Genomic DNA, 15629 nt, shown 5'->3' with positions numbered 1-15629 from the left:
TCCATCCATCCATCCAATCCATCCATCGTCTATCTACCATGCGTCTGTCTGTCTACCCATCCATCTGTCATCCATTCATCCATCCACCCACCTACTATATCATATCTCTCTCCCTATCTATCCTCTATATCCATTTCTATCTATCTATCTATCTATCTATCTATCTATCTATCTATCTATCTATCTATCTAAACTATCTGTTCCATTCCATTCTTCTTCTTCTTTTTCTTTTAGCACTTTAACTTTCTCTTTCTTACTTTATTTTAATATGTATTCAATTTCCCTCTTTTTTTTCCTTACAACTTTCAAAATAAAATAATATTTATTTTAAAAAGACAAGGGAAAGGAAAAAAAACACCACTGCTTCAGAAGGCTGCAGTGTCTGGAAGTGCAAAGTTCATAGCCCACTTAGGAAAAAAAAAATACATATCTACGGACAAAAAGAAAACAAACTCCAGCTCACCCAGTATTAAACTGCCTTTGTTGGGTTGGGTTGGGTTGGGTTGGGTTGGGTTTAATTAATTTAATTTAATTTAATTTAATTTAATTTAATTTAATTTAATTTAATTTAATTTAATTATAAATTTGATTAACTTAACTTAACTGAACTGAACTGAACTGAACTGAACTGAACTGAACTGAACTTAACTTAATGGTACGAGGTGCACTGACAATAAAAGAAAGTAAAGTAACTGAACTTAACTTAACTGAACTGAACTTAACTTAACTTAACTTAACTGAACTGAACTGAACTTAACTTAACTTAACTGAACTGAACTTAACTTAACTTAACTTAACTGAACTGAACTGAACTGAACTGAACTGAACTGAACTGAACTTAACTTAATGGTACGAGGTGCACTGACAATAAAAGAAAGTAAAGTAACTAAGCTTATCTTTTTGTACGGGAAAAAACCCCAAACCACTGGGCGCTGCCATCTTGGCCCATTTCCCGTGGGCGCAGTCATCTTTGCTCCCCCACCCCACCCCAGTTTCCGTACAACCCAAGCCCGCCATCTTAGCATCGGGCAAAAGAAAGCCGCCTCGCAACGAGGAAAGGGTTTCGTTGCCCTTTCTCTAACGTCAGAGTGGGGCGGGGCGCACGCGCGCGCGCGCGCGCTCCAATGAGACCGCGCCCCGGGGGAGCTAAACCCCGCCCTCCAGCCGCGGATTGGACGGCTTGGAAGAGCGCGGCGGGAGGGAGGCGGGCGAAAGCATCAGCTGGTTGCCGATGACAGAGCAGCGGGAGGGTTGGCGCACCAGCCGCCATGGGGGAAGCGGAGAAGTTCCACTATGTCTACAGCTGCGAGTTGGACCTGAACGTGCAGCTGAAGATGTGAGTGCCCCAGCGCAGGCTCTGCCCTGTCCCAGGGCTCAGAGTTTGGGGAGGGGAGGGGGGGTCACTGCTTTGCAACGAGCTGGCATGAGAGAGGAGGGGGTGGAGGTCGCTGCTTTGCAATTAACTGGGGAGGGAGGAGGGGATCCTTGCTTTGCAAAGACCTGGGACAGGAGAGGGGAGGTTACTGCTTTGCAAATAATTGGGGAGGGAGAAGGGGGTCCCTGCTTTGCAATTAACTGGGGAGGGAGGAGGGGGTCCTTGCTTTGCAATTAACTGGGGAGGAAGGAGGGGGGTCTTTGGTTTGCAATGCCCTGGGACAGAAGGGGGCGAGGTTACTGCTTTGCAAATAATTGGTGAGGAAGGAGTAGTCCCTGCTTTGCAATTAACTGGAGAGGAAGAAGGGGTCCTTGCTTTGCAATTAACTGGGGAGGAAGGAGGGGGTCTTTGCTTTGCAATGCCCTGGGACAGAAGGGGCGAGGTTACTGCTTTGCAAATAATTGGTGAGGAAGGAGTAGTCCCTGCTTTGCAATTAACTGGGGAGGAAGGAGGGGTCCTTGCTTTGCAATTAACTGGGGAGGAAGGAGGGGGTCTTTGCTTTGCAATGCCCTAGGACAGAAGGGGGCGAGGTTACTGCTTTGCAAATAATTGGTGAGGAAGGAGTAGTCCCTGCTTTGCAATTAACTGGAGAGGAAGAAGGGCTCCTTGTATTGCAAAGACCAGGGATGGGAGGAGGGGTCCCTGTTTTGCAATTAACTGGGGAGGAAGAAGGGGTCCTTGCATTGCAAAGACCAGGGATGGGAGGAGGGGTCCCTGCTTTGCAATTAACTGGGGAGAGATGAGGGGTCCTTGATTTGTAATGCCCGGGGACAGAAGGGGGGGAGGTTACTGCTTTGCAATTAATTGGGGAGGGAGGAGTGGTCCCTGCTTTGCAATTAACTGGGGAGGAAGAAGGGGTCCTTGTATTGCAAAGACCAGGGATGGGAGGAGGGGTCCCTGCTTTGCAATTAACTGGGGAGGAAGAAGGGGTCCTTGCATTGCAAAGACCAGGGATGGGAGGAGGGGTCCCTGCTTTGCAATTAACTGGGGAGAGATGAGGGGTCCTTGATTTGTAATGCCCTGGGACAGAAGGGGGGGAGGTTACTGCTTTGCAATTAATTGGGGAGGGAGGAGTGGTCCCTGCTTTGCAATTAACTGGGGAGGAAGAAGGGGTCCTTGTATTGCAAAGACCAGGGATGGGAGGAGGGGTCCCTGCTTTGCAGTTAACTGGGGAGGAAGAAGGGGTCCCTGATTTGCAAATAATTGGGGAGGGAGAAGAGGTCCTGCTTTGCAATGACCTGGGACAGAAGTGGGGAGTTTCTGGTTTGCAAATAATTGGGGAGGGAGGAGGGGTTCCCTGCTTTGCAATGACCTGATACAGGAGGAGGGGTCCCTGCTTTGCAAATAGTAGGGGAGGGAGGAGAGGTCTTCTTTGCAATGACCTGGGTCACGTTTCTTCTCTTGCTGGATGCCTGGTTACCCCTGTCCTGCAAGATGCATCTCTGTCTCTTGGTGATTGGTCTAAAATCACCCAGTTAGAATTCATGCCTAAGGTGGGACTGGAACTCACTGTCTCCTGCTGATTGGTCCAAAGTCACCCAGTTAGAATTCATCCCTAAAGTGGGACTAGAACGCACCATCTCCTGGCGATTGGTCCCAAGTCACCCGGCTGGCTTTTATGCCAAAGATGGGACTAGAACTCAACGTCTCCTGGTGATTGGCCCAAAGTCGCCCAGCCAATTTTCATGCTTCGGGCTAGAACTCACAGTCTCCTGCTTTCTAGCCTGGTGCCTTAACCACTACACCAAACTGATTCCCGTTATCACGTTCAGTAATAACGATATCATTCTCAAATCTTTTGTTTTTTTCTGCTTTGTCCACTCAGAGGCAGCTTGGAAGGGAAGAGAGAGCAGAAGAGCTACAAAGCGGTTTTGGAAAACCCCATGCTGAGGTTTTCCGGGCTGTACCAAGAAACGTGTTCTGACCTCTACGTCACCTGCCAGGTGTTTGCAGAAGGAAAACCTCTCGCTCTCCCTGTCCGGACGTCCTACAAAGCTTTTAGCACCAGGTGGAAGTAAGTCTTCTGGGTTGAGGATCAATGGTGTAGATTCTAAAAATCCCATCTGGACGTCTGTGGAGGGTCACATCATCCAGGTTGTCCCGAAGGTGTGTTTTTTCCAAGAGGCAACTGGACTTTCTGGTTTTTCTTGGAAGACGTTTCACTTCTCATCCAAGAAGCTTCTTCAGCTCTGACTGGATGGTGGCGAATGGAAGGATTTATCCTCCTTGCAGACAGCTGGTCATTGGCATCCTTTTAGAAGGTCATTGAAGCCCTTGGAGGTTTATCTCCAAGTGTCCTCAAAGTCACCTGAGTAGTGCTCTTGCTTCTTGTAGCCTGTAGTTTTTCCTCTGGAAATCCATTCCTACTCCCACACCATTCAAAGGGTGCTCATCCCAAATCGTATAGCTAAAAGTCTGTAGAGATTCTTACTCATCCAGGCCATGGTTGTCCCAAAGGTGCTTTTTCAGGAGGCAACTGGACATTCTTGGTTTTTTCTTTGAAGACATTTTGCTTCTCATCCAAGAAGCTTCTTCAGCTCTTGACTGGATGGTGGGGAATGGAAGGATTTATGCTCCTTGCAGACAGCTGCTCATTGGCATCCTTTTAGAGAGTCATTGAGCCATCTATGTCAAAATTGAACAGCCCTCTCTCAACATTATCTTCACTCTACAATACAGTCCTTTCAATAGTTCCAAGATGGTTCCACACTCGTTTGAACCAATTCAGGCGACCCTGAGGACACAGACAAAGCTCCAAGTGGCCTCAATGACTCTGTAAAAGAATGCAAATGACCAGCTGTCATCAAGGAATATAAATCCTTCCATCCAGATCTCATCTGGACGTCTATGGAGATTCTCCGTCATCCAGGTTCTGGTTGTCTCAAAGGTGTTTTTTTTCAAGAGGCAACTGGACTTTCTGGTTTTTTTTTGAAGACATTTGAAGCTTCTTGGATGAGAAGCGAAACGTCTTCAAAGAAAAACCAGAAAATCCAGTTGCCTCTTGAAAAAACACCTTTGGGACAATCTCATCTGAACCTCTCCATCCACCTTTTAACCATTTTGTTACCTGGGACTTCCCTGCCATAAACTTTGTAACTCCACAAAGGGGTGTGTTTAGTGGAGATATCTACCGTGTTTCTCCCAAAATAAGACCCTGTCTTATATTTTTTTCAACCCGAAATAAACGCTTGGCCATATTTTCAAGGAGGTCTTATTATTTTGGGGTGCGTGGAGCAAGACGGGGCTCCTCTTGCCATCTTACTTGATTTCCAGCTCTGTCTCCCTAGCCCTAACCAGAGGAAATGGCGGGGACCAGCTGTGCATTCATTTAAATATTTTCAGGGAGGGCTTGTTTTCTGGGAGGGCTTATTTTCAGGGGGGGAAAAATGACTTATTTTAGCACATGCGCTCTAAAACCTGACTGGGCTTATTATCCAGGAAGGTCTTATTTTTGGGGAAATGGTATATATGGTATATATGGTGGTGACTCTAGGGTTTGGTATGTGCTTTTTGAACTATTTTTCAAAATGATCATGTACCATCAGGTTGAAGTTGACTTTTGGCAACCGCTGGGGTTGATTTTTTCCAAGGTAGTCTTGTCTACAAGCTGGTCCTTTAGATCAGGGGTCTCCAACCTTGGCCACTTTAAGACTTGTGGACTTCAACTCCCAGAATTGAAGAGCTGAGAGTTGGGAGTTGAAGTCCACAAGTCTTAAAGTGGCCAAGGTTGGAGACCTCTGCTTTAGATCTTTCAAACAACTGTGTCACCATAATAATTGAATCCATAAACTTTATAATCATAATTCAGGTAGTCTTCAACTTATAGCTCCAATTGAGACCGAAATTTCTGGGGCTAAACAAACACAGTTGCGAAGTGAGTTTGGCCCCATTTTAACAACAGCAGTGGTTAAGGTAGTAACACGGTTTTAAGTGAATCTGGTTTCCCCATTGACTTAGCTTGTCAGAAGGTCACAAAAGCAGAATACCAGAGTTGGAAGGGACCTTGTAGGTCATCTAGTCCAACCCCCCACCCAAGCAGGAAACCCGACACCATTTTTGACAGATGGCAGTCCAGTCTCTTCTTGAAAGCCTCCAGTGATGAAGCTCTCACAACATCCGAAGGCAACTTCTTCTCCATGGGTTGATCGTTCTCACTGTTAGGAAATTTCTCCTTATTTTCAGGTTGAATCTCTCCTTGGTCAGTTTCCATCCATTATTCCTTGTCTGGCCTTCAGGTGCTTTGGAAAACAGATTGACCCCCTTCCTCTCTGTGGCAGCCCCTCAAATATTGGAAAGTCTGCTATCCTGTCTCCCCTGGTCCTTCTCTTCACTAGACTGATCACATAACCCCAGGACACTGCCAAATGTCTGAATTTTAATCATGTGATCACGGAGATGCTGTAGTGGTTTGTAAGTGTGAAAAATGGTCAAAGGTCACTTTTTTCAAGTACTGTTGCAACTTCGGATGGTCATTAAATGAACTGTTATAAGTTGAGGACTATCTGTAGGGAAAAGGCGACCCTTCCTTCATCAAGATGTATAATGATGTATCCTTGTTGTTGTATCCTGGATGTATCCTTGTTGTTTTCTTGGAATTATAACAGGTGAGGACGTCTCCGAGATGTGTCTTTCAGAGCAGAGGTCTCCAACCTTGGCAATGTTAAGACTTCTGGACTTCAACTCTCAGAACAAAGCTGGCTGAGGAATTCTAGAAGTCCACAAGTTTTCAAGTTGCCAAGGTTGGAGACCCCTGTTTCAAGAGCACAACCAGAAGTTCCCACAAGATAGTCATACATTGTGGCGACGGCAATGAAAATTAAGTGGATTGATCATGTTAAATAGTGTAGGGGGGGTTCAATAACTGAGTCAGATTTTGAGGCTCTAAACCAGGGGTCTCCAACCTTGGCAACTTTAAGCCTGGAGGACTTCAACTCCCAGCTTTGCTGGCTGAGGGTCTCTGGGAGTTGGAGTCCACAAGTCTTAAAGAGACCAAGGTTGGAGACCCCTGGTTTAGAAGGTTATAAATCTCAACTAAAACTTAACTTTTCTCCTCAGCTGGAATGAATGGTTAAAACTGCCAGTTAAATACCCTGATTTGCCCCGAAATGCTCAGGTGGCATTCACAATATGGGACATCTATGGACCTGGGAAAGCGGTCCCTGTGGGGGGCACAACGGTCTCTCTCTTTGGGAAATATGGGTGAGTGGTTTTTCCTTCTCTTCTAACTGCTCTATGTTATTATAATTGCTATTCTTGTTCTCGCCTTTTCTATAGGACATTTTCCTGTTGGTGTCTTATGATTTTATTATTTTGTTGTTTGTATGTACATTGAGAGCTTATGCACCAGAGACAAATTCCTTGGTGTCCAATCACACTTGGCCAATAAAAAATATTCTCTTCTGTTCTTTTCTGTTATATTCTATTCCTATTCTATTCTTATTCTAGTTGATTCTTGGTTCCAATATTTCTATTCTATTCTATTCTATTCTATTCTATTCTATTCTATTCTATTCTATTCTATTCTATTCTATTCTATTCTATTCCATTCCATTCCATTGCATTGCATTGCATTGCATTGCATTGCATATTCTATTCTATTCCATTGCATATTCTATTCTATTCTATTCTATTCTATTCTATTCTATTCTATTCTATTCCTATTCCTATTCCTATTCCTATTCCTATTCCTATTCCTATTCCTATTCCTATTCTAATTGATTCTTTATTCCAATATTCTATTCTATTCTGTTCTGTTCTGTTCTGTTCTGTTCTGTTCTGTTCTGTTCTGTTCTGTTCTATTCCTATTCTAGTTGATTCTTCCTTCCAATATTCTATCCTATCCTATCCTATCCTATCCTATCCTATCCTATCCCTATCCCTATCCCTATCCCTATCCCTATCCCTATCCCTATCCCTATTCCTATTCTAGTTGATTCTTCATTCCAATATTCTATTCTATTCTATTCTATTCTATTCTATTCTATTCTATTCTATTCTATTCTATTCTATTCTATTCTATTCTATTCTATTCTATTCTATTCCATTCCATTCCATTCCATTCCATTCCATTCCATTCCATTCCACTCCACTCCACTCCACTCCACTCCACTCCACTCCATTATAGCCGTCTTTTTAAATCTTCCCTTCCATTCATAGGATGTTCCGTCAAGGGATGCATGATCTCAAAGTATGGCCCAATGTGGAGGCCGATGGTTCTGAGCCCACCAAGACTCCTGGGAAAACAAGCAGTACGTTTTCAGAAGACAAGATGAGTCGGTTAGCCAAGGTAAGAAGGAACTCTCCTTCTTTATTGTTCTAATTCAACTGAAGACAGGACAAGAAGGAATGGATGGAAACTAATCAAGGAGAGAAGCAACCTAGAACTAAGGGGGAATTTCCTGACAGTTAGAACAATTAATCAGTGGAACAACTTGCCTGCAGAAGTTGTGAATGCTCCAACACTGGAAGTTTTTAAGAAATGGATAACCGTTTGTCTGAAGTTGTGTAGGGTTTCCTGCCTGGGCAGGGGTTGGACTAGAAGACCTTCAAGGTCCCTTCCAACTCTGTTATTCTATTACTAATAGTGTATGATTGATTATGATTATGATTCTCCATGATTGTTTGAGAAGGATCTCAACCAGACTTAAGCCATGAACTGAACCAAGAGTTCATTCCCGGGAGTTAAAGAGACAGTTTGGTTTAGTAGTTAAGGCACCTGGCTAGAAAGCAGGAGACTGTGAATTCACAGTCCTACCTTAAGCATGAAAACTGGCTGGGTGATTTTTGTATCAATCACCAGGAGATGGTGAGTTCTAGTCCGAGCCTTAGAAACAGCTAAGCGTTCTTGTGAGAATAAAAGACAGGAAACTCTGTTTTATCTCTCTGTTGAGACTCAAATAAAACATCGATAGTTTTGTAATTCATGCTGTCTTTGGACCAGTTAATGTCGGATTGCCCGTAGAAGTGGGGTCATCTTGCAGACCTTCTATGCCAGTGATGTCCAATCTTGGCGACTTTAAGACTTGTGGACTTCAACTCCCAGAATTCCTCAGCCAGCCATGCTGAGGAATTCCGGGCGTTGAAGTCCACAAGTCTTAAAAGTCACCAAGGTTGAACCTCTCTTTCCATGCTATCTTTTGCAGTGATAGGAACATGACGTTCCCATGGGGAATTTCCATCTTCATAGGCCACTCTGAAGATCAGCTTCTGGGAAGGGAGCTTTTGCTTCTTGTTCTCAGAGAAGGTCTATCTTCTCCCATCTCATAGCTCAGAGGTCTCCAACCTTGGTCCCTTTAAGACTTGTGGACTTCAACTCCCAGAGTCCCTCAGCCAGCAAACCTGGCTGAGGAACTCTGGGAGTTGAAGTCCACAAGTCTTAAAGGGACCAAGGTAGGAGACCCCTGTCATAGCTGGTCCATGGAGATTCTCAGTCATCCAGGTCATGGTTGTCTCAAAGGTGCTTTTTCCAGAGGTAGCTGGGCTTTGTTTTTCCTTGAAGATGTTGAGAAGTGAAATGTTTTTAAGGAAACATTTTTCCTTTGGGAAAAGTGCATTTTCTAAAACTGGCTAATAACACCACTTTTTGTTTTGGAGTAGTACCATAAAATTATATATCAACGGAAAGATAATTTAATCAAGAATGTAATGCAATAACTTTTACGAAGGATTTGCTATTAGAATAGCAGTTACAGTATAAAGAAGAAAAGTGAAACACATAGAAAAAATGATATATATATATATATAAAAATGATCACCATAGAAAAAACGAGATATACAAAAATGATCACCATGTCAGTTAATACTTAGTCGGGTAACCTTTAGCATGAATTAAAGCTTTACAACGTCTTCCCATGGAGTGAACCAAGTTCTGCAGCTGTTATCATGTGAAACCAAGATTGAATGTTTGCTTCCATTAACTGGGTTTTATTGCTGGGTCGCTTCTGACTAACCAGTTTCTTTAGTTGCCTCCATAGATTTTTCAATTGGGTTAAGGTCTGGGCTATTTATTCCCAGGCCATTCCAGCAGTGGAATAGGATTATCTTGAAACTCCAAAAAACAACAACACCAAAGTGGTGTTATTAGCCATCAAACCTCCAAAATACACTTTTCCCAAAAGGTTTCCACAATTTTGGCCACTGCTGTATTTCTTCACCTTGCCTCATCTTTGGGGCTGTTCCTTGCTTCTTTTGTGACACTTCTGTTGTGTCTCGTCCAATCTCACTTCAGCCGGGGCCTTCTTATCTGCTTCTGAACACGGAGGAATGTCCTAGTATGCCTCCCGGCCCCAGCCCTGGCTCCATGCCCAGACAGGCTGAAGAGGAAGAAATACCTCCAGCCCCCAGCTCTGGCTCCATGCCCAGGCAAACGGAGCAACTAGACCCCTCCCCCTCCTCCACAGCATGTGAGCCTGAGGGAGGTCAATTACCAACAGCTGCCGACTGGAGTGACCCTCGCGTCAGAAGACTTGATAGACGGAGGCAACAGAAGGAAGGGAGGGGCAGGCCTGGATAAGTGCTGAGTCATGGAGCCACACCCCATGGCCTATATAAAGGACCTGCTTTCTGGCATTCTCTGAGTCAGGCAAAGTCTAAACATATCTTGCTGAAGTCACTTTCTGGTCTCCTGCCTGCCCTGAGGACTTTGCTAGGACTTTGGCAGAGCTGCAGAGGCACACCTGATTCGGATTTCCCTGACCCGGCCGTCAGCGGAGGAGTGGGACACGATAACTTCTTGGGATAACTCTTGCAGAGGCCCAAAAAAAGTGACCCGTTTTCTGCTTTCCACATCCCTCTGGCTAAAGTTAACCACATTGCTTAACCTTTGACGCCATTAAATCAAGGTTAATGTTTCCAGGAAGAACAGAGGATTCAAAGATCTGTAAAGATCTCAGTTGCATGTCTGAAATGTGCAGCTAATATTTTTTTCAATGTAGGCCTCAAGCGAGGAATATTTGGAGGAAGTAAGTACCAAGGAACCATGGCTTGTTGGCACCAGTCTTTGGAAAAGCACATGGTTGCAAAACTTCCTAAGGACTAACATCCTAATCTAAGCTTTCTTCGATTTGTTCAAATGCCAGTTTGCTTCTCTCGTATTTGTTAACCCTCCTGAGCTTCATAATAGGGGTTTCAGCATTGGGCTAAACTGTGGTTTAGTTGCCTTACGTTATATAACAAGCTTTAAACCATGATTCACAACCCGCAATGATGATGATCATGTATTGTGCTGAGTCAAAGAAGGCATATAATAGTTTTAAGTTGGGGTCCAAACCAATGGTGGTTTTCAATTATTTTTTTTTACTATCGGTTCTCTGGGCGTGGCTTGGTGGACATGGCAGGGGAAGGATACTGCAAAATCTCCATTCCCACCCTACTCTAGGAGAAGGAGACTGCAAAATCTCCATTCCCACCCCACTCCAGGGGAAGGATACAGCAAAATCTCCATTCCCACCCCACTTCAGGGGAAGGAGACTGCAAAATCTCAATTCCCACCCCACTCCAGGGGAAGGAGACTGCAAAATCTCCTTTCCTTCCCCACTCCAGAGGAAGGAGACTGCAAAATCTCCATTCCCTCCCCACTCCAGAGGAAGGATACTGCAAAATCCCCATTCCCTCCCCACTCCAGGGGAAGGATACTGCAAAATCCCCATTCCCTCCCACTCTGGGGCTAGCCAGAGTTGATATTTGCTGGTTCTCCGAACTATTCAAAATTTCCGCTTCTGGTTCTCCAGAACCTGTCAGAACCTGCTGGATTTCACCCCTGGGCCATACCCAGTGTCAGCCAGACCAGGATTTAATAAGAGGTTGTTTTTTTTTAATGCAGGTTTTGATAATAACTTAAGATCCATGCTTGGAGCAGATGAATTAATATATATACAAGTAGTCCTCGATTTAGGACCACAATTGAGCCCAACATTTTTGTTGCTAAGTGAGACAGTTGTTAAGAGAGTTTTGTTCCATTTTACTCCCCTTCTAACAATCTCTGCAGTTGTTAGCTTAGTGACACGGTTGTTAAGTGAATCTGGCTTTACTTATCAGAAGGTCACACGGGCTCACACGATCCCGGAACACTATAACAGTCATAAATGTGAAACCAGTTGCCAAGCTTCTGAATCTGGATCGTGTGAATGCCTCAACGGTCATAAGTGTGAAAAATGGACGTAAGTCACCTTTTTCAGTCCCATTGTCACTGCAAAAGGTCTGTCGGAGTTTCTTGCAAAAATCAAATCCAGAAGCACACACAGATAACTGAATGATTTGGATTCATTAACTTCTTTATATTCATAATAACACATAAAGTATATTTACAATACCAACAGTTGATTCTTCAGCTCAGATCAGTAGACATGTGCACACAGAGAGGTTTCAGTTTCTCTTTCTCTGCACAGACTCAGAAGCTGCAGACCAAGACACGCCCTGGCTCCAGTCTGTCTCAGCTCCCAACTGGCTGACTTAGTTGCTATGCCTATTCATTGGTTGACCTTGCTAGCATGCCTTCCCAGTCATGAATATTCTGACCAGGTCACTAAACAAACTTGTTGTCAATTGAGGACTACTGTAGCATATAAAAACTAGACATATTTGGCTCTTTGTAGCTGTCCCGATACATTTTTCTTAATATTGTTGTGGAATTTTTAGATGATAGCCCTGGTATTTCCTAATGATTGCCCATTCAATTAGTAGCCAAGGACGACTCTGCTTAGCTTCTCTGAGCAGCCATAGTTGACTACCGTATTTTTCAGTGTATAAGACGCACCGGAGTATAAGATGCATTTTAATTTGGGGGGAGGAAAACAAGAAAAAAAAAGAATTCTGCCTCTGCCTACCAGCATCAGGATCAGCGGCGTCCTCACTTACATTCAGATTTTGATAACAGGAGCGGCCTGGGGAAGCATGGAGGTCGGGACTTGCTTGGTGAAGCAGGTGCTCCACAGGGGCCAAAAGGCAAGGCGCTGCCACCCAAAAACACTGTTGCCGCGATCTCCGCCACCTGGAGATCTCCGCTGCTTCCCCACTTCCAAAAATGGGGTGTGTAGAGGCAAAGAAAGAGCATCGCGGTTTTGGGCGGTTCCAGGCAGCAGAGATCGCGGCAACAGTTTTTGGGTGGCAGCGCCTTGCCTTACACCTCCTGCGCAGCGCCCAGCAAGCTACCAGTTCTCCAGTTAGGCTGAGGTATCGGTCAGACATGTCCACACTTCTGCTACAGCTGGATCTGCGTCATAGTTTTTTGACCACGCCCCTTCCTCCTTCCTGTTGGGCCCAGTTTCGATTCAGTCGGCCTGAGAGAAACATCTCTAGCAGATCTGGCTTCCAGCCCATTTCTGTTCAATTCTTTCAGAGTCACTGTGAGTTTTTTTTACCCAAAAAATTTCTTTTTTCTAATCAGGAAACAGACGGGTCTACCAGGGTTGCTTTAGTCTAGCAGAGCCATACCGATCTACTTGCCTTTTTTGCGAGTGCACTGGTCTACCTTCTTTAAAAATAGAGGCACCGGTCTACCAATTGCCTTTTTCAGGGGGGCACCGATCTACCTTCTTTAAAAATAGAGGCACCGGTCTACCAGTTGCCTTTGTTTGGGAGGCATCGGTCTACCTTCTTTAAAAATAGAGGCACCGGTCTACCAATTGCCTTTTTTTGGGAGGCACCAGTCTACTTTCCTTAAAAATAGAGGCACCGGTCTACCAATTGCCTTTTTTTGGGAGGCACCGGTCTACCTTCTTTAAAAATAGAGGCACCGGTCTACTAATTGCCTTTTTTTGGGAGGCACCAGTCTACCTTCTTTAAAAATAGAGGCACCGGTCTACTAGCCGCCTACAGCGCTGATCAACTGTAGTGCGGCCCTTTGAAGCGCCACGGCAGATGTAAGACCGTTTTCATGAGGATGCGTGGCTGTGCAACGCACAGAGGCTGATAACCTCCAAAAGGTGGGGGGCAGCAGGTGGGTGGGGCTACGTTCGGTGTATAAGATGCAACCAGATTTTCACCCTTTTTTGGGGGGATAAAAAGGTGTGTCTTATACACTGAAAAATACGGTAGATATTTTTATTTATTTATCTATCTAGTTATTCCATTTCTATAGCCGCCCATCTCAACCAAGGGCCTCTGGGTTTAGCTAGTTACTGGAAAGAAATAAAATTTAGCCATAAATTTAAGGGTCTCATTTATTGCTGCAAATCTCCCTTCTTATGCTTGGCTCAGACTTTTTTTTTTGTTTTCTGTAATAAATCAGAAAGAGATTACGGTTTACTAATTTAAAGGGGCAGCATTTGTCTCCAGTGACCATAAATATTATTTTCCTATTAATAAGAACTCAGATATAACTACTTGGGCACTTCTTCACTCATCTCCAGTTTAGTGGAACTATTTAATAAAACAAGAACAAAAGGCAACCATCTTTAGAGGTTTCTCGTCTTCTGATATTTACTCTGTCTGGGTTTCCATTTAATTATGGACCTTTTCGATAATGTCAGCATGGCAAAAAAATTATCGAGGTGCAGAATTTGGAAGTGTTGAGTGTCTTGTAACGTACCTAATCCGATTAATTGAAGACGGAACAATTATAGTTACACGGCACACTAAGTTTGACGAGCGCCAGCCATTGTTAATTTTTTAATGGATTAGCACGATGTAGGAGCCTCTCTTGGTTGTTAATTGACATTCAGGATCCTGTGTACAGCTAGTCCTCGACTTAACGACCACAGTTGAGCGCCACATTTACGTTGCTAAGTGAGATCTTGGTGAAGTGACTTGTGTCTCACTTTACAACTCTTCTTGCCGCCTTTCTCGTTAAGCGAATCACCAGGGTTGTTAAGTTAGTGACACGGTCGTAAAGTTGAATCTGTCTTTTCCTCTTTTGACTTTGCTTGTGAGCAGGTCGCAAAAGAGGATCACGTGACACCCCCCCCTCCCCCGGGGCACCACAACCGTCATAAATGTGAAACCAGTTCCCAAGCGTCCATATTTTGAACCCGTAACCATGGGGGAAACTGCAACGGCCGTAAGTGTGACAAACGGCCCTTTTTTTTCAGTGCCTGCGTAACTTTGAATGGTCACTAAACAGACTGCGGTAAGTCAAGGACAAGCTGTATATACCTAAAGTCTATTTAGTCGCAAAAACTAGGCACATTTCATAAAACGAGGAGCAAATAAATGGATAAATACACAAAATCTGTGGAGATTCTCCGTTCTCCAGCTCACGGTTGTCCCAAAGGTGCTTTTTCAGGAGGCAACTGGACTTTCTTGTTTTTCCTTTGAAGACATTTCGCTTCTCATCCAAGAAGCTTCTTCAGTTCTAACCGGATGATGGGGAAGGGAAGGATTTATATTCCAGTCAGAGCTGAAGAAGCTTCTGGGATGAGAAGCGAAATGTCTTCAAAGAAAAACAAACAAGAAAGTCCAGTTGCCTCCTGAAAAAAACAGCTTTGGGTTAAATGGTTAATTTTTATCCTTTTCCCATCACATTAATACCTCGGAGTGTATATATTTATCTTAAATGATTGGTTAGAAGGCATAAACCGCCATATTTGGGGGATACAGCCCCATATCTATGGGAAAACGCATGGAGCATGGGATGGTTAGGGTAGAGCAAAAATAAAATAAAAAAAATTGCATTTCTAATGACCCCCAAAGCGTAGAAGAGTTAATTGAATGGATAACCGCTTACGATTGCTGCTGGTTTTTCTGAAATCATATTTTAACCGTTTTGACTAAAACTGTTACCTCAGAAGTGTGTAGAAGTGTGCTTAATATTGCCATCCTGGTTTTTGAAGTTTTTTATTTTTTTGGAATGATTTATTCTTATTTTATTTTATTTGCATTTTGATATGGACCAGTTCCCCTCAATGAGATTGCTGTGTGATGTTTATTCCTAATTTTAAAAGCTTTCCATTTAATCCCGTAAGGAACTTGGCATGTTTGATCTTCTGTTGATGTTTTTCTGAGTCTTGATGAGTCTTTGAAAAGTACCCCCAAAAATACAGCTGTGTAAGAAGCGGACGTGCTTGAGATGTAATGATGGAAAGGAACAGTGTTGAAGGCTTTACACGTTGGAAGGCCAAGTCTGCTACAAGGTTAATCCCAGTGCAAGATTTGCTGCCATCTCTGAGCACTTCAAGTTGGTCTTGTTCACTAAAAATGCTGGTTTTATTGTCTCAAGAACATGTGCCCATGTAGACTTACCCATGCAAACAATTGGGTA

The 15629-nt window shown here is 43.9% G+C and overlaps 1 protein-coding gene across 2 annotated transcripts in view; it reads left to right on the top strand.

Annotated features, from left to right (window-relative positions):
• The first annotated feature begins 1227 nt into the window (after positions 1-1227).
• PIK3C3 (phosphatidylinositol 3-kinase catalytic subunit type 3) overlaps positions 1228-15629 on the top strand; it is a 166183-nt gene continuing 151781 nt past the window's right edge. Inside the window, exons 1-5 of one of the 2 annotated variants that reach the window (XM_058171419.1) lie at positions 1228-1336; positions 3261-3449; positions 6491-6634; positions 7592-7721; positions 10369-10395. In XM_058171419.1, coding sequence (XP_058027402.1) covers positions 1269-1336; positions 3261-3449; positions 6491-6634; positions 7592-7721; positions 10369-10395 — 558 coding nt within the window. In that variant the 5' untranslated portion in view covers positions 1228-1268. The remainder of the gene's footprint in view (positions 1337-3260; positions 3450-6490; positions 6635-7591; positions 7722-10368; positions 10396-15629) is intronic. The other variant, XM_058171421.1, reaches the window with a different exon arrangement.

This window comes from Ahaetulla prasina, chromosome 2 (genome assembly GCF_028640845.1).
Source record: "Ahaetulla prasina isolate Xishuangbanna chromosome 2, ASM2864084v1, whole genome shotgun sequence".
NCBI lineage: Eukaryota > Metazoa > Chordata > Lepidosauria > Squamata > Colubridae > Ahaetulla > Ahaetulla prasina.
The sequence above is the reverse complement of the archived record's forward strand: the minus strand, read 5'-3'. Positions and strand labels throughout refer to the sequence as shown.